Source organism: Aquila chrysaetos, chromosome 5, assembly GCF_900496995.4.
Source record: "Aquila chrysaetos chrysaetos chromosome 5, bAquChr1.4, whole genome shotgun sequence".
In the NCBI taxonomy this organism is placed as follows: domain Eukaryota; kingdom Metazoa; phylum Chordata; class Aves; order Accipitriformes; family Accipitridae; genus Aquila; species Aquila chrysaetos.
Window position 1 is genome coordinate 43,922,412 of NC_044008.1, and position 18,031 is coordinate 43,940,442.

Below are 18,031 nucleotides of genomic sequence, written 5' to 3' on the forward strand. Positions count from 1 at the left end.
GTGTTGTAGTGGACTGTTTTATTTCTTTTGGCTAATAATGAGACCTAGCAGTTGTTTCATAGTTTTCTGTTCATGACATAAAAGTAATGTACTGCTTCTGTGATCTGCATGATTCATGACTAGTGCATCTGAATGTGTAGATGTGGGGGAGTGGAGAAGGCTGGAAAATGTTCAGTGTGAGGAAATGAGAAAAGGCAAGTGCAATGCTGTTACTAGACCACTGAGAAGCCAGTATAATCAAATAGTAGTAGTTCTTCAAATGTTAAACATTTTTGTTTTTACAGTTTGAAGGATGCAACTCTCCAGAATGAGGAGCATTTGTACTTACAGTTTTGGTTTCATGTTCTTTCAAAAGTGAATCTACAGCTGCAAAATTGTTTGATTTGGAAAGCAAAGCACTTAATCAGTAGTCAGGAAACTTGTTGCTCTTTACCTTGTCTATAAAATGTTATCCAGTTTCATTCTGCTCCAGCTCATTTCAGATAGGCCCTCAGTTGTCTGCTTTGGAGGTTATTGTGCACAGCTGTGAGATGTTAGTCTGATTTCCTGCAGCTTTTTATATGTACTGCAATGAGAGAAAAACAGGTTGAAAGAGACCAGGTTTTTGAAAGTTAAAAATACGTTAAACTGCTGAACTGGCTGTCTGAAGCTAGCCAACTTGTGGAGAGTACATAAATGGATTAACAGGATTAAATCATCTTGAAGAGTAATTTTGACATTTCCATTTGTTTTCAGTTTGGGAGAGTAGCAGGTTTATCCTGCCAGTAACAGAGTAGCAGGTAGGTTTCTGAAGAGTTGAAAGACTTCAAAATGATAATAGTTTGCAGCACTATAGTGATTTCAGACAATCCTGGTGTATGCTCATGTCCTTATGCAGGAAAATTCCTGTTGAAGTGGAAGATGGATTTGCTTGTGGGGACACTTGTCTAGATGTTTTGGTAGCAAGCACAACATAACTAATTATTACTATCTTGGGAAAAGCCTTTTTGGAAAAGCATTTATGCAACACCAAGCACAATACCAGCAGCTCCTGTTCTTAGCATAATTAATGAATACCCTTAACGGAATGTAGGAGGGGTTTTTTAGTTAAACACATGACTTCAAATTTTCTTATTGTATCAGAAATGTCAAAGGACACCAACATATTTTTTTTACAGAAAATATTCTTTTAAGACATCCCATTAAAAACAATGAAGAAATGCTTTTAGTTTTTGTTTTATAATCCATTGTCTGTGAAAGAAACTCACATTTAGTTTAATACTGATATTAAATGCAAAGTGAAGGAAGGCCTAATTATACATGCCTTTTATATTTAAGTCTTTATAAAGGTATAAGCCTATCTTACCCCAGTCTGTCCGTGTAAATAAAGTTCATCGGATTATGCGCTACTGCTTTCCATATTTAGTGAGTGGAAACATTTCAGCTGACATGGTGGACTATAGGTCAAAGCTTTAAATCTGTAACTTTTTTTTTTTCAAACTGACATCAGACATGTCTGATGTGATGTCATAGAATAGCTCTGACCACGAACAGTGAGAGCACTTTAGTCCATTTTAGATTTTCTATAGGCTGAAAGAACTACAGCTATCTTTAACCAAACTATTCACTTTTTTAAAAACACATTGTGTTAGGGCCTTTGAGCCATGGATCTTTCCATGACTGCAGATGTTAAATTTCTATGGTGCGGTATCTATAGGAGATACTTACGTTTTACATAGTATGTTACTTTTGTGTACTTTGAAATGGATGCATCCTGCTCTTCCCAGGGAGCAGGCTGTTAAGGATCACCTTGAAGTTGATCTTGTAAATGCAGTGTGCCTGCACTCGACTTATTCTTTTACGGGGATGTATGTATGGTCTTGGGTTTTTCATCATCTAACTTTGACCAATTTGATCTTATTGCAAAACATGGAGGGTGATGGACAGATGTGTCCATTGCATGTCATGAATTGTTCAGTTTCAGAACCAGTTTAAGGGTCTTTCATACTGCGCCAGATGCTCATTCGTTGTCAACCACATCCTGTTGCAAGAGATTACTACCCTTTCCTCCCCCAGTGCTGATTTAAACCACATGGTTACACAGATCTGATTTAGACCACACAAACCATTGAATCAACTCAACTGATGAAGTAGTAAACTCCGAAGTGAGACAGGAACGTTCATTAACAATGTCTGCTTAAAAGGTTTCCTAATGTGAGACTGCACTCCTAAAACCAAAAGCTCTTTTGGAAAGTCAGTTAAACTTGTGCTTCTAAATCACAGAGCTGTTGAGAGTGCCAGCATGGTGTATGTTTCTGTTCCCCTGGTGTAGTGGAAACAGCCCATTAAGTGTTATATAAACACAGTGGGGACAAGAACATCAGCAGAACTTAGTTGCCTGATTTTTCAACTGGGGTTAGTATTCAGCAGCTTCTGTTGCATTGGAAGGCTTTCATCTGGCTCTTGGATGTCAACATCTCCTGTGTACTGATGACTGTGAAAATCCAGTGTGGTCCTTAAAATATACCAAAACCAGTTACAGGGAGCTCAGACAAAAGTCTTAGAATCACAGATCCATACGGACCAAGTTAATGAATTCCTTATTCACATTCTACATTGTGTCTTAGAGAACAGATTCATATTCTGAATTTCCGCTTCCAGAAAAGCATGTCCCCATTTTTGTCCTTGACCAAAATACCATTAGTCAACCCTTCTGACTAATGCAGCCCAACATCACTTCAGGAAATTGCGCTGTCATAACATGATGCCTATTTGTGAGGTGACGTTACAAATAGTTACTAGGATACACCCCTGTTTCATTCATTGCATTCAGCATGTTGTGGCTGAGGAAGAGGAACTGTGCAAAGGAGCCTTGAATTTTTTTTGTTCTTTGATAGCATTCACGTTGTTTAAATTACAATATAAACCAAAAATGTTCAGCATATGCTGTTATCTGAATGTCTTTCAACTTTGTTTGTAATTATCAAACAAGGTGCTAGATCAGGAGGACATATTCTCAGCTCATTAAATCTGTCAGTTTTGATAGAAGTGACTGCTGTAATAGCTGCCACCATTTGAGAATATGTCCCAGAATGTAGCAATGGCTTTTATAGATGAAAAAGACAGGATTGGGCAAACCAAGTTCTGGTGTACATAGAAGTAATTTATTTTGTTTCAAAGATCATAACAGTTTAAACTCACAACAGGGTAATTTTTGACCCAGGTATTTTATCTTCTGCAACTAACTCAATGATAAAGTACAGAAGACCATTCAGTAATTGCAATGTTTTGCTGCTAACTGACCAGATATAATGGAGAGACCCTTTAGGAGAGCAGATGTACATGGAATTTATGAGGCACTACTTTGTAAAGTAGCTTGCCTGATCACAACTCCCTTTAAGATTATTCTGTCCATGCTCTATCACCTTACTGTCCTTGCCAGATTTTTATATTCCATTTGCCAGCTTCTACCTCAGCCTTGTTCACTTATGCCAAACCATGTCTTAAAACAACAACGTATAACAGCTGCTGTCAAAAGTCTTGTCAAAAATGCTACTTTTACCTTCCTTGGTTTTGCCTAGGTTTAATGAATGGTTAGAATGGAAGACCTCTTTTGTGACCCTTTAGTGTCCATGCCCTCCTCTCTACATTCTGTTAACCTGATCCCAGGAACTGTTAGCACTAATATGATAGAAGTGATTCTCCTGCAGAACATGGGATTTTACTCTCCCATTTCCCAACACAACTTTAAGTACGTCCTAAATTGTCAGCAACTTATCCATGCCAGCCTGGGAAATTACATTTTCTTGATTATGGCTGTGCTGACCAGAACAAAATTGGTGCATCTCCATCTATCAGCCTCTTCTACTTTTGTTTTATTTTAGGTTTTCAACACAATTTTCTGTGCCTCCTCTAACCAGCTGCAAGCAGGCACCCACTCCATCTTTATTGAGGGACAAAGGGGTGAACCTAAAAAGAAGTAAATAAATAAAAAGTCTGACTGTATAACTAAATCCTGTAAATGAGTGGTGTTTCTGACATACCTCACAGTTACAAACCAGCAGTCCCTATGTACATTTCTGAAATATATTTCTAGTTTCTCTGTGCTCTCATCCATCTTCTTTTCTAAACCAGGCTCTCCAACACATTCCTGGCTCATGTCTGAGAAGACAAGTCTTCTGGAGCCAGCTAGGTATTTCCTAGTCAATAATAATTTGTTGTTCTTTTAAAGCACCTTGTCTCTTCCTCATTTCTTGTTTATCCTCTCCTAACTGCCTCCTCTTGCTTTCACTCTGCATATTTAGGCAGAATAGTACAAAATAGATTTATTCAGATACTAATCATACCACACCTTATTTGCCACAACCCATATTCCCTAATTAATTGGAATCTAACTTGTGATCTTATGGGTTGCTTGCTTTTAAAACCTTGCCTCTCTTGTCCTGAGACCTGCTGTAGGCACACTTGCCATCAGCAGTTATCCTTTAGAATTCCACCAGGCCTCTAACCCATAGTCTGCTGAGGACCATCTGCTCTTTTCATGTGCCTTTCTACTGATACCAAAATAATTTCCATCTGACTGCCCTGTGCTTTGCACAAATAAAAACCTTTCGGGCTGCTGCTTCTAAAGTAGATTTACCTTCAATCACCATTTATTAAATCTCTGTCCATTAAAAACCATAGCTTGCAGAAGCTGTGTGCATTAAGCCTGATTATAGAGTCAGTAGAGAAGAGGGAGGGGGACAGCAGTTTGTATCCATGTATTGCCTTGTTTTTCTACTTGTCTAGCTGGCTGGTAACACTTGTGACAGGGTGCATATCAGAACAGGAGTCTCATTATTTGGCTTTGATTTTGTTTTATGCATCTGTCTCTCTATTTAAGCCGTAACTTAATGATTGTTGGCTTCAGGAAAAAATCTGCTCAGACTACATGACTAAAATTGGAGTTTTCTTTGGTGCTGGGTTACTAGGACCCTCATGGAGGGTAAGGGCCAGGGGATTAAGAAAGGAAGAGGAGGAAAGTTCACAGGTTCCTTACGGAGGATGAGTGGCTCCTTCAAACGCACTTCATTTAAGGGCTCAGCATCTGGATCACAAAAGGTAAGTCTGCAATTACCCAAATAGTACAATCTGAGGGAAACAGCTGGAGCTACTGTTTGCCCCTTTTGGGTTTTTTTGGTTTTGGTTTGTTGGTTTTTTTTTAATAGCTGGTATCGTTATAAACAAGAACAATCCTCTCTTTTCCTCTGTGCTCTTTTAAGTCTCAGAGGTATCAGTCATGTTCATTGCAATGGTTCTGGCAATGAATCTTATTCCTCTTATGGGAGGTCTTTCACAAGTGCACTGCCTTAAGGATCTTTGGATTAAATATCACCAAACATGGCTAGTCTGTAATTATTCCTATCCATAGTCAAAATCATAGTTTGGTAACTATTGATACTTAGTGTTCATGCCAAATTCTGATGCAATCAATTAGAAGACTGATAGGATGTCTAAAGGATTTTGATGTGATTCACTGAACATCTACAGCAGACAGATTCTACAAGAAATATAGTTTGTGGTTAGGTCGTGTGCTGTGCAGTATATGAATGAAAAAGACAAGGAGGGAGAAAGAAGACATAAGATGATTGCTTTATAATTTATAAACTCACTTTGTTGTCATAAGCTTGCATGTTGTGGATGAATATTAAGAATTTGTTTCTTAATTCAGTTTTCAGCTGTGAAGGGAATTTAAATACATCTTTTGTCCATGGATTGATAGATTCATTTGGAACAAATATAGACTAACTTCAGCTCAGGATTACTTAGATTTCAGCTTAGCTGACCTTTTTCGAACTGACTCCATTCAAATAATGAGAAATAGTTTGTGTCTTCTCTTCCAACCCTTCCAACCCTCTTACCTCTAATTTCTGCTGATCGACACAATGTTAGAGTCAGATTCTAATTAAAGGGGTGAAAGGAAGTCTGAAGGAACATAACTGAGAGAAAAATGTCTGGCAGCATCTTGGAGGAAATTAGTCATTGACACACAGGCAACTAAGTGTGTATTAAAATGTTTCCTTCTTAAACAAGATAGTTCTATATGATGTGAAATATTGGTCATGGTCATCTGTGAATGCAAGAAAGAATATGTCTACATTTGGGGACCTTCTTCAGCAGAGATTGATGGTCATGGGCCATCACCAGGTGAATTGCAAGCACTATCTAGGGATAAAGTCATTTACAACGATGTTTTTGATGTACTAACTGGGGAGCTTGGCCCTTTTCTCTGCTAAAAAGATTGTCAAGTTGCATGTAATGCCCATATTACAGGCCTTATTACAGACATTGACTGCTAGGTGGGGAAAAAAAAAAGAATACTTCAGCTGTAATGTCCTTGTCACCAGGACCAAGCCTAAACACTTAGAAGAAAAGCAGAAGGCTCTAAAGTGTTTGCAGTGGGGTCAGTTTTTTCTTCTCTGATAGATAGAAAGCAAAGTGGCACATTGAAATGTCAGTTAATACTTAGCAACAGTGTCACTTTGAGTAACTTTTCCCATTACTTGAACAGTTGCTTCTTAGGTGCCTCATGGCTGTGTCTAAATGGTGTGAAAAACCAGGCTGTCCTCCAAGGCACTTCCGTGTCATGAACAACTGTATATTCCTTGCTTTGTCAATCAAATGACTTTTCAAAGATAAGCAGTAGTTTCTTAGGCTGGTAGCATTAACTTTATTTATTGTATAACACAGGGAAATGATGATAAAGGAAATTAAAGAGAAGGGCTTCCCCTTTAAAATGTTGTTTTATATATTTAGGCTCACTTAAACGTGACAAATCAGACTAGTAGATCTATAATGCAGGCATAGTGCCCCAGGTGCAGTCAGCTTTTTTTTTTTTTTTTTTTTTTTTCCCAATATCCCCAAGCCTATCTTGATTTTGCAAAGCATACAGAATTTTACTTCCTGAATGGAATAAAGTCAGAGTAAAATACCCAGATAAAAATTGTTTAATCTTGTCCCACTAATCCCATAGGAAAGACTATTCAAGTGAAGGTAGAAGGAACACATTACAGATTTTGTTTTTCTTAACAAGGTTCGACTTCTGATTATAAAAAAATGTTGTCTTTTAAAAGCTGTAAATTTCTTTCATGGCTTGCTTGCTTTAGTCTTCCTAATTCTTTTGGTGTTTATTTGCTTTAATGTTCATTTTGGGAATAAAAACTTTACCTTTCATGAGAAGAATCTAGAGTTGATTGAAAAATAGATTTTTAAGCTTATGTAGTAGGCTGGGAGTGTTACTTCTGCTGAGAAATTATGTTGATTGGCTCTTTGAGGTTAATAGCACACCGTCAGCATACAGGCAAGTGGAAGTGATCGTCTCTGGGAGTCAGGTCATCTTGTGGCAGGAAACTGGGCACTGTTGTGCTTGAGAATATTTTGTATTAAACGTAAACTTTTGCTAATGATACAGCTGAAAACAGGGATTGAAACTAGTCTTGAATGTGTGGTTTTTTGTAGGGCTCTAGTGCTTTGGGATACATCTGGAAAACCTAGGCAGGAAATGGTTAAAGCCATGTGATATAGCTAAGCATAGAGATTTATAATGAAATTTTCACCTGCCACTTTATTAAAGTTTCCCTTTTACCACTCTCACAGACCTTTTTCTGAGGAATCTGTAACAGCATGTTGTCCTGGTCCATTATTTTGACTCCCCATTTTTACTGCGGTAGTGCTGAATAGCAAGAGTAACTAAAATGGGCAAGTAGCTCTACTCAGCTCTCTCCTCTGTTTAGCTTTCCCATGCGTTCCCCTGATTTTGACAGCAGTGCTCTAGAGGAAGATGACATTTTACTTCTTGAGCAGTTTTACAAAAACCTGTTGCTACCTGCTCTGCAGTTAAAGGTGTTATTCTCTACCTCAACAAAGAATGCTGTAAATGAAATGTGAAACCAGTAGTGTTTAAGAAAAGGAGTATACTTGTGTATGTGCACACTTACATCTCTGTTTTGGTTTTGTTTCTTGTCAACATCTCAGTTTATTAAAAAAGGAAGCGGCTTATCTGAATGTACATCACTGGTCTTTCATTCCCACTAATGGGAATTACTTCAAATTACTTTTGTAGTACTAAACAGTGCTTTCATCTCTGCTTGCTATCTCCATTGACTTGATCTAAATGTCTTTAAGATGTACCTACTATGACTCATTTTCTGTTCCTCTGAAGAGAAAAACATTTTATTGAAACAGCTTTTCTCTACAAGTTATTTGTTTGCCTATAATTCTTCCATGCTTGTAAATTCTCTGCGATTATCTGTGTAAGGATATACTCAGTACAAGCCTTCCAGATGCTCAGATTTAAGCTTTTATAGAGACATTAATATATTTTTAATTGCTTTATTGCTCACATCACTGTCTCCTTCCTGGCTATCAAATGTGCTGTGAGAAATAACAGTAATATCTAAAAAAAATATTTTTTTAGAATATTAAAAAAAATATTTTAAAGAATCTTTTATCTAAATACGTTAGACAACTTCGAAAATCTCAACAGCACTACTATAAAAAGTACAATGGATCTTTGTAATTATTTTTTTTGAGGTAGTACAGTATTATCTAGTGATTCATTAGAAAAGCTTTCATGGATTACAAAGGTGGAAAAATTATTAGACCTTCAGAGTAAGACAAATAACTTGTCCTGTATTTTGTAAATGACCAGACAAACCAGAGAAAAGATGGGAAAGGATGAATACATTCTCTTAGATCAGAGAGAATTTATCTTTTAGACAGAAAAATTATTTTGTTTCGCCTTTAAGTCACTGTTTTGATCTGTCTTACGATTTGTTAATGAAGCTTGAAAATTAGTATAAAATCCCTTGAAGTTAGTTGCAGTTGTTAATCTTGAATTGCATGCTTTGTACGCTTGCTTATGGTAATACTAAACTTCGAACAGGGAAAAAAAGATTAAAGGGATGAATTTACTTTCTGCTCCTGAACTATTTGTCCAGAAGCTGTGATTTCCTTCAATTTACCATACCTTTTGATAGTTCATAAAAGGTTAGCTCACAGCTTTATTTGGAAGTTATCTGCAACTAGTTAATATTACAGTTGTGATTAGATAGATCACTTGGTAACAGTGAAATAATTTTCATACACATTCCTTTTGAGAGTTACAAATATCTTTTTTTTTTTTTTTCCAAAATTTCTGTTGTGATTAAGAAATATTTTCTTGTGCAAACATTTTGGCCATTGTCTCAGTGGCTCAAGAGATAACACTGCTGTGTTTTTTCCAGTTTGGGGAGTAAGTTGAGTGATGGAAGTGAGAAAGTAAGTTAGGTATAATAATTTATTTCTAAGTACAGCAGAGCAGGTTCTTATCTTCCTTAATGCTCAAAAAATATTGGGGCAATAATCAAACTGTTATTACAGGTAGACTTTCATGGCCCTAAAGAAAAATAGAGGCAGACTTGTTTCTGGAGAATAGGCCAACAGGTTATCAGTTGCCCCTTTTCAAACAAACGAAAACTGTACTTAGCAGCATGTGATCTCTGGTACAGGCCCCCAAACTTAGAGAGAGCAGCACAGCCTGTACTCTTGTGTTTAATGAAAGAAGGGAATGTCAGATTAGAATAATCTATGACTATCACAGCAGAATCAGTGCTGTAGCTACCTTCTTAAAAGATACTGAAAAACATTATAGTTGGGGATTTAAATTTGTCCAGTTTTGACAAATCTTTTCTACTTATGTATGCTATTTTACAAAGAGCATTCTACTGGCTATTTTATTGAACTGCCTTGCTGAATCAACACTGAATCAGTTTAGTGTTGATTTGGTATCTTAACATCCTTCAATAAACTGGATAAGCGCATTGAGAAGAACAGTCCGTAACAGAGTATGTGTTAGTACCAGCTGATCCGAATAGGAATTGGAAATAAATCCTCTAACCCCCTAAGCAGGATGCACAATTGACCAAATGAATTGTAAGGCTTTTGTTTTGCTGTGACACACTATCTAAAGAAAGAATGTCAGTATAGTAGAGGATTTATCCAATTTGAAATGTAGAACTAAATGGTTCTCCTTGGCATGTCCATGACGTTTTTCTTGACATCCTGCAAGTTTCTTCTCAAGACAGACATTGTAAGGTATGGCTTTTAGGAGTCTCTTTGTTGACAGGAATTGTTCATAAGGAATTGAGTCTATATTCCACAGGTATCGGTCACCCAGCACAGCTAGGCATGCAGCATTGCACTAAGCCCCTTCTCTACAAGTGAATACACTGCAGACATCCAACAGGAGCAGATGGTGTGCGTGTATGGCGAGTGACATGCGATCTGTAGCATGAAGTAAAGGTTACCACAAAGGCATGGAAGCTTACTGTTCAGGATAAGGTGTAAGCATAGAATCAGAGACAAGACTTCTTGCACTGTAGAGTTGTTAAAGCCTCACATACCTTTAAGCAAACCGCTGCCTATGTACAACTGTTACGTCATGATGGCTTCCAGCAATGAGAGTGTCATGAGTTTTGCGGGAGCTTTTTGACATTCATAGTGTGTTTGAGCCTGAATGTTTGGCAAATTTTTAAAACTGATGATAGCTGTTACTTATAAGGAACATGCGTGTATCTCATAGAACATCTGTATGTCTGGACAAATACTGCCTAAACCCCGCAATTTACAGCAAATACAGACTGTCCAGCAGGATAAGTCCATGTATTATGAGTTGCAAGTATCATGGTAGGCTTGGCCTGGTGACCAGCACATCACAATCATGTACATATCTAACACTTTTCATCCCCTTTATAAATTTGAACAGCATACAAATTATATATATATAGAGGTGCTACTCTGAAATGCAGCATCTTAACCTATTACAGGAGTCTAGGGCCAGAAGGAGAGAGGGCGTTTGTTTAGATAAAGTTGCTGAGCCAGTGCAGGTTCTCAGCTTGTAATTGCAGGGGTAATAGGAAGCATTTCTGGACTCTCTCGTGCTAGCCATATCAGTGAAAGCATGGTTTTAGTACCAAGATTCTGTAGTGTTAGAAAAAGGTGAAGCTGACAATGGGAACAGCAGGAGAACTGTCCTTTTTTCATATTGCATGTGAGCAGAGCCTTCAGTTTTAAGGGTTGATATATTTGAAATGTTCCCTAATGCTTGACTTGGGCCTGTGATAATGATGAAACCACGAGTGGCACTGCAGCAGATGATGTAGAGAGAACAAAATCCTTCTGCAGAACTCATGTCATGTACTGAATGTGAGAATCACCTTGTAAATTATGGAATAATGTTTTTTACTTCTCAGCAATTTGATGCTATTCTGTCCAGCTGTTCATATTCACTCCTGGCAACTGTAGGATTCGCATGCATCTGTGTCTTTGGTAACTGTGCTTCACTGCCTGTTTCCTAACACAAATTACTCCCAGTCTCATTCAAAGAAACCTGCCATATATGCTTGGATCGTGCAGCACCTCTTGTCAGTTCTTGCTTACCAGCATCTCTCCACTGAAGGTCTGACAACAAGCCTTACGCAGTTCAGAGTAGGGAAAAATCAGGAAGCCTTGAGCAATTTTCCCTTTGAATGGAGTTTTATAGAAGGGATCTGTCAAGGGTGGCTACCTGCTAAAAACTGAAGCAAATGCTCATGGGTACTGCAAAGCTCTCTCTGACTTTCAAACAGAGTGCAACAAATAGTTGTGTAAGAGTGCTTCTGAGGCTGATGAGGATTTTACAGTAGCAGGAAACATACAGAATCTGACTGTAAATGGTGCCATGCTCCAAATGGTTGCCCCTTTGTTTTGCCTAGAAAACACAAGTGTGGATAAACAAAGGAAAAACAATTTTGCTGGAAAGCGATACTAGTTCATGTCTTGCATAGTGATAGTTGATCTTGCAGTGAAGGATATAGACTGGGGTACTTACGGTTCTCCACTCCTAAGTTTGAAGAATCAACCATTGCCTTAATGAATAGAGCCTTTCTGGTGCTTTTTAATTTCAGACTCTGCATTTGCGGAATCTACCACAAGTGATGAAGGTTCTTTTAATTTAGTCAGTCCTTAAAAATGAGGTGAAAAACATAGGTGGCAGAGTAAAGGAAGAGTCAGAAAGCATTGAAAAAGAGCCATGTCGTGGACTGGATCAGCAGTTTAACTTCACAGTTTTGTTACTAGCTGTGCCATCCACCCTACTTTGTGAATTTGGATAATTCACTTTCCCTCTGTTTCCCTTTCTGTTACATGTCTTGTCCACTTCACAGAAATAATTTTCTGTTGTATGTGTGCCCCAATCTCTAGTGCAACTTCTGTGATCTACACTAATGGAAAAGTTAGAAAAGCTGGAGCTGGTTAAAATGAACTTTTCTTTTTTTCAGAAAACTGATTTAATGTTCCCCCGATCATATATCCCCCCTTCAAGCCTCCAGTTAACTAATCTGTGATGAAGTACTTGCTCATGCAAACCCTCCTCAGGGTTGCCAGACACCAGTTTTCTCTTGGTGTAGATGCCTGCAATAAAGAGACTCACTTTGAAAAATGGAAGATACGCCAAACCTTGGCTATCCAAAGGACTGGCAATGGAGAGTCAAAATCTATCAGAGGCAGACAAGCAGTGAAACGGAAAATTGACAAACATCAGCAATGAGAAAGGAGAAGAAAGCCATTCATTACTAGAATGCAGCTTGCAAAACAGCAAACTTCCACATGTTGAGAAGGTGCAAGGGCACATTTTACTCCTATTTTATAGCTTTTCCAAGTTTTCAGGAAAATTGTGCAACTACTCTCCAAAATTCTAAATAGATTTGAATTACCCAAGAAGAGATGAGCTGATGTTTTTCCAAGTAATTCACTAATACATAAAATAAAGAGAACTGTAATTGAGGATCGTTAAAGTACCTTCACGATGCATGTAGCTCAAGGATTCACTGCAACCCCCTTTCATAGCTGGGTGGCAGAGGTATATAAAGGCTGAATGGAAGGATTTTGCATAGATTCATATCTGTTATAAAACTGGCTAACTGACACCTAATTAACTGTAAAAATGGTTGATTGTTGTCATATTTTATCCTTTATGATTTCAGAGCTAGCTGGGGGCGGGGGGGGAGGAGAGAAACAAGAAAAAAAAGCCCAAACCCTGTAAATTTAAATAAAAAGTAAGCAATGAGAGAAACTGCTTAAAGGCTTACATTTGGACCCCAGTTTTACCTCCTAATATGTACATTATCTTTTGTGTTGTGACTACCTCTGTCTGCCCTGTACATTTGCCAGTTGTTAGCAGGCAAGTTATTGACATTAAGCAGTGGAAGTGTCATTGTAGGGTTGGCTACCTGTCCAGTTTGGAGATGGGAGGAGTCCTGTAGGGAGGCTTTAGTGGGGTGGAATGGGGAAGCCAGTTTGTCCTGGGAAGCAGCATGAAGAGGAGAGTGAAATAGCAGAATTTTAAGGTAGTGATTTGAGAGGAGAGGAGAGGAGAAGGCATCAAAACCAATGTTATATAAATAACAGCTGGTTCATCAGCAGATGAAGATGAGGGTAGAGAGGATTAAAGACAGGTAGCAGAGACTGTGAAAGGCAGTTGTACATGCCAGATTGTCAAAAGATAGAGGCAGGTTCAGGCAGTGCTGTGGAGGGAGCAGCTGACCAGCTGAAGCAGATCGGGTTGCCCAGACAGAATATGGGCAGACTGAGAAAAGGGAGCCACTGAAGGACTTCTGCAAATTTTGGGAGAGTGAAAGCATAGTGGCTGCTGAGGAGATACTGTGCAAATTGCAAGGAAGAGTGGGAGAACAGTGAATCATACAACCCCAGACTAAAGAGCTGCTTCTTCACCATTCAGGCTGTGCTATAAAACTAATACACATGTAATCTGTAAGATCAATCTAAAGTCCAAATGAGTAAAAACCAAAGGTACCCTGATGAATAACAGCAACATAATCAAAGAATCTTGCATTTAACAAAATGAGGAGACTGCAGGTATAGAGAATGTAGATTTTCTGTAACTATGACAACTGATTTCCCTAGGGCAGCTGGTACAGTCTCATCCAAAACGCAAGAAACTGATTAGAAGCTTATTTTTAATGGTAATCCCATAATCTTCAATGGATAATGCCTTTTCTGCCAGTAATTGTACTTTTTCGGAACAGTGTGATACTTTTTGTGATTTTAATAGCATTCCACCAACATGTGATCCAATAGGAGTTTCTCTATAGTGTGCAGATGCAGTCATCTATGAAGTGTATCCAACAGTAAAAGCAATTGCTCCTCTAAAAACCTGGCTCACCTAACAGGGTTTTTATACTTCATTAGAAAATACTACGTTCGCAGTGTTGATTCTGTTCTGTTAAAATTCTGTTACAATCCTAAATATTCCTCATTAAGGCTCTATCAATAAGATCATCTTAGATGTTTTTAACTGGATTTACTCCCTGCTGCTGAAGATAGGAAATTACATGGCCTCGAACTTTCCATAAGAGAACATTCAATATCACTAAAAGAATATCCTTTTTATTTTGATGTAAATAGCAAGCTATAAAAGCAATTTTTTACAGTCATAATAAAAATTAACTGATCAACTGATTACAGTGACAGTGTCTCTTCTAAACAGACGTGCCTTAGATTTGAAGGGTGAAGTTGAATGTAATTTCACCATGTAGTCATTATCTCCTGCCTTCTTCAACCACTTTTATGAAGACATGTTGTAAAACAGTATCAGCTTGTATGATGTCCTCTTGGAAATGACATGAAAAGGCAGCCTTGTTCTATAAAGATTAATCTCTAATAATAGCACAGTAAAAGATGTAACAGCTGGTATGGATTAATATTCCTTAATATCTACTTTCATGTGATTAATAGCTGAATGGCTTAAACCTCTACCAGTGGAAAGCAAGTAATGGTTACTAAGCTTTACTAAATGTACAGTTTGTAATTTTTTTAACAGAATAGACATTTTAATGTTTTTTCCTTTTTTATTTCCAGAGTTCCTAGTGGACTTCAATTTCCCTCCTTCCCAATTTTTCTGTTGCAGGTCATGTATTACAAATCTTTTTTCACAAAAAAGGGGAAAAATAAGTTGTTCAGGGGTTCATCCTCTCTTTTTTCTGATACACAGTACCCACAACTATTCCTAATACAATTCAGCAGTAAATCCTTAACTTCTATGTTAGTTTATTAATGTGTTTTACAGAGATTGACAGGTGAAGAGGAATGCATTAGGTTTTTGTCTTGGTGTTCACATTAAGTATTAAATATCTTTGTCCAGTTCTACATTGTTGGTAGTGATTTTTGTATTATATTTTTACAAAAGCAAAATCTCCATCAGTTTGGAACTGAAGAGCAAAGGGTAAATTCCAAAGCTTTTTAAAAGATTTAATCAGCATGTGATTAGCTTGATCAGTGCTCATAGACCAGGGTGTGCTGTTTTGAAATTACATCTTAATCACTTAATAATTTACCTAGGTTTTATTGAAGTTTGAGTTCCCTAAATATTTTTCAATTATGGAGATGAATTTCCTCGTAAAACTGAAGACTCAAAATCCAAATCGGAATCAGGCATACTGCTCATGAGCTGACAAGCTTTTTCCATTTAATATCCTATTAAATTCAGAGGTAAGGCATTACAATACAAGAGCAGCTGTGCTGGATCAGACCAGGAATCTGTGTTGCCCAGTGCTGTAACAGCACAGTCTAGGGAGTGCTGTAGGAACGGGGGGGAGATGTAGTTATTCTCTCTCAGAGTTTGTTCCTGTGCAGCAATACTTAAGGTAGGGATTGTGTGGACCAGAGGTAATACTGGAGGGGTTTTATGTGAAATTATGTTGTTGCCTTTTAGTCTCCACAGTATCCTTCACCAAGGAGTTCTACAGCTTAGCTGCAAGTTGTATGAAAGCATGGAAGCCAGCTTGAGCTCATTAGTTGTGGAAAAGAGTCTTTTATGTTTGGGTGAGATTTCTTTAACCTGATACTTAGTATCCCAAGTTGAGACTCTTTTAATTTTGCTGTTGAATTTTGTACCTGTTTTGGTATTTGGTTCTAATTTCACTTCACAATTTTGTTGAGCCTTCCTTAGAAAATCCTTATTCTTCTCATTCCCAGAAGTGCATCAGACATGTTTTCGTCTGTGTTTGTCAGGCCTAGGTTTGAACAGAGGGCTTAAAAGGTGAAAAGTCAGTGTGTTTTCCTAAGTTACTAGCTCTGAGTGTTGAAACACTGACATGACATGACATGCCTTCACCAAACACTAGTAAGTCTGGCTGTTTAGCCGTGTCTTTCATCCTAGAGAATCCGAAATTCTTGTATCAGCCTTCTGTCTTCAGAATAGTTAATTTACCAGAGAAATGCCTCCACCTCCTCAGAAGGATCTCGGCATTAAGTAACGCTACTTTATATACTGTTTTAATGGTAGCTTTGCTGTTAACTAGTTGCTGCATGTAGATGTTCTTCTGGTAACTGGGAGGAGGAGGATCCTTTTAGGACCCAGGGGCGGCCAGGCTCTGTACCACACTAATCTCATCTGAAAGTATTTTTTGGTTTTGGTTTGCCCCCACATGCACACAACCACAATGGAGATCCCCATGGCCCAGAATGCCTTATCTCTGCTTCTCGGCACTTTGCCTTGCCTCTTGTTATCTGCTTGACTGCTGAGGGATGTGAGCAGCTGAGGTGGGTTCTCAATGGAGATTTAGCCTTAAGTGTATATGGGTCCTGATCTGTTTGGGCCTTTGGAAATATGAACCCATGCTGAGAGCCAGCTGGGATGGCCATCTTCCAGGAGCTCTGGATTAGTGTTGCAGTTGTGTATCATATTCAGGAAATAATGGGAGGGGAAATAACTGGTTTGTTAAAAATGGCTAGTCCAATACATTCGTCATTAGGGTCCAACTCCAGTCTATGGCCTAGTTAATTTTAATCATTACTTGCCTCCCCCATAATAAATCCTATGGTATTAAGATTTTGCTGTTGATAAAGCTTTAGTAGTTGCAATAAATAAAACCACTAATGCAATCTCTGACCTTTCTGACATTCACCTACCTGTGTCACTCAGCAGGATTTAAAAATATTTTTAAATTTAAGTTACAGTATTCTAAAGTTATTTTTCCTAGCACTGAGGGAGAGCCATGTTATCTTTATTTTCTGTAACTGTGCATTATTAGGAGGAATGCACAAGCGTACGACTGAGGTACTTGAACTTAAGCAGTTAGTGCCATTTCCCATCCTCTCTGGGCTCTAGCTGCTGAGAAGGTCTTCATTAGACCCTGTGGGATGCTAATCCTGGGAGGACGTCTTTGATACACCATGCATCTGAATTGGTGCCAGGTACTTGTGTTCAGGCACCTGACTGAGCATTTAGAAAATCGAGCAGTTTCATACTTTGTTTGGTAGAAAATAATGTGAAATGGTCCACACTAACCTCTGTTAATCTTATGGGTCTAGTTCATTAGCAAACTATGCTTGAATCAAGAACAAGGGCAAGTCAGTAAATCTGGCTGTCATCTTGAATTTTTTCTCTGAAAGGAGAACAGAAGCTATGAAATTTTCATGGAGTGAAGACTGGGGGATGTATTTAGCTTGGTCAAATCACTTTGATTTTCAAATAATTGTCGTGTTGATAAGGTAGAATATTCTACTAATATTACATTTTCATTAGTTTATACATGTCAGTATGAAACTTCTCATTACTGCTCTTCAAAGTGTCGAAACAGGTAAGTGCTTTGGTTTTTTATGCACAGGCACACAGAACATCAAATGCATTTTACTGTTTTGCTAGAATACAAGTTAATTTGGAGCAGATTTGAGTAATTTACAATGAAAATATAGCTGGTAAAACTTTTCTGTCACCTGTGTCATCGTTGCAGAAATGCTAGGTAAAACATGAGCTGAAAAGGACATGAACACTGGGCTGTAAACATATTTAATTCCTGTGCACAAAATAATGAAGCTATGTTCAAGTTGCCTTGTGGAACAGTATGTAGAGAAACAGGTGCAGCTTGAATGAGAGAGTCTCTTTACAGTTGAAGCTTTCAGAGATAAGAATTACCTAATCCCAGTGCCAGTATTGACAGGCCCCCAGTTCATGTGTCCTAATCATTCTAAAGGA

At 38.0% G+C, this 18,031-nt stretch overlaps 1 protein-coding gene across 10 annotated transcripts in view; it reads left to right on the forward strand.

The window, feature by feature from the left end:
• TRPM1 (transient receptor potential cation channel subfamily M member 1) overlaps positions 1-18,031 on the forward strand; it is a 115,928-nt gene that overhangs the window by 15,167 nt on the left and 82,730 nt on the right. For 9 of the 10 annotated variants that reach the window (XM_030015211.1, XM_030015214.1, XM_030015213.1 and 6 more), the window contains exons 3-4: positions 4,114-4,171; positions 4,950-5,079. The exons of the other annotated variant lie outside the window; for it this stretch is intronic. In XM_030015211.1, the coding sequence (XP_029871071.1) occupies positions 4,137-4,171; positions 4,950-5,079 (165 nt within the window). In that variant the 5' untranslated portion in view covers positions 4,114-4,136. The remainder of the gene's footprint in view (positions 1-4,113; positions 4,172-4,949; positions 5,080-18,031) is intronic. 10 annotated transcript variants of the gene reach the window in all.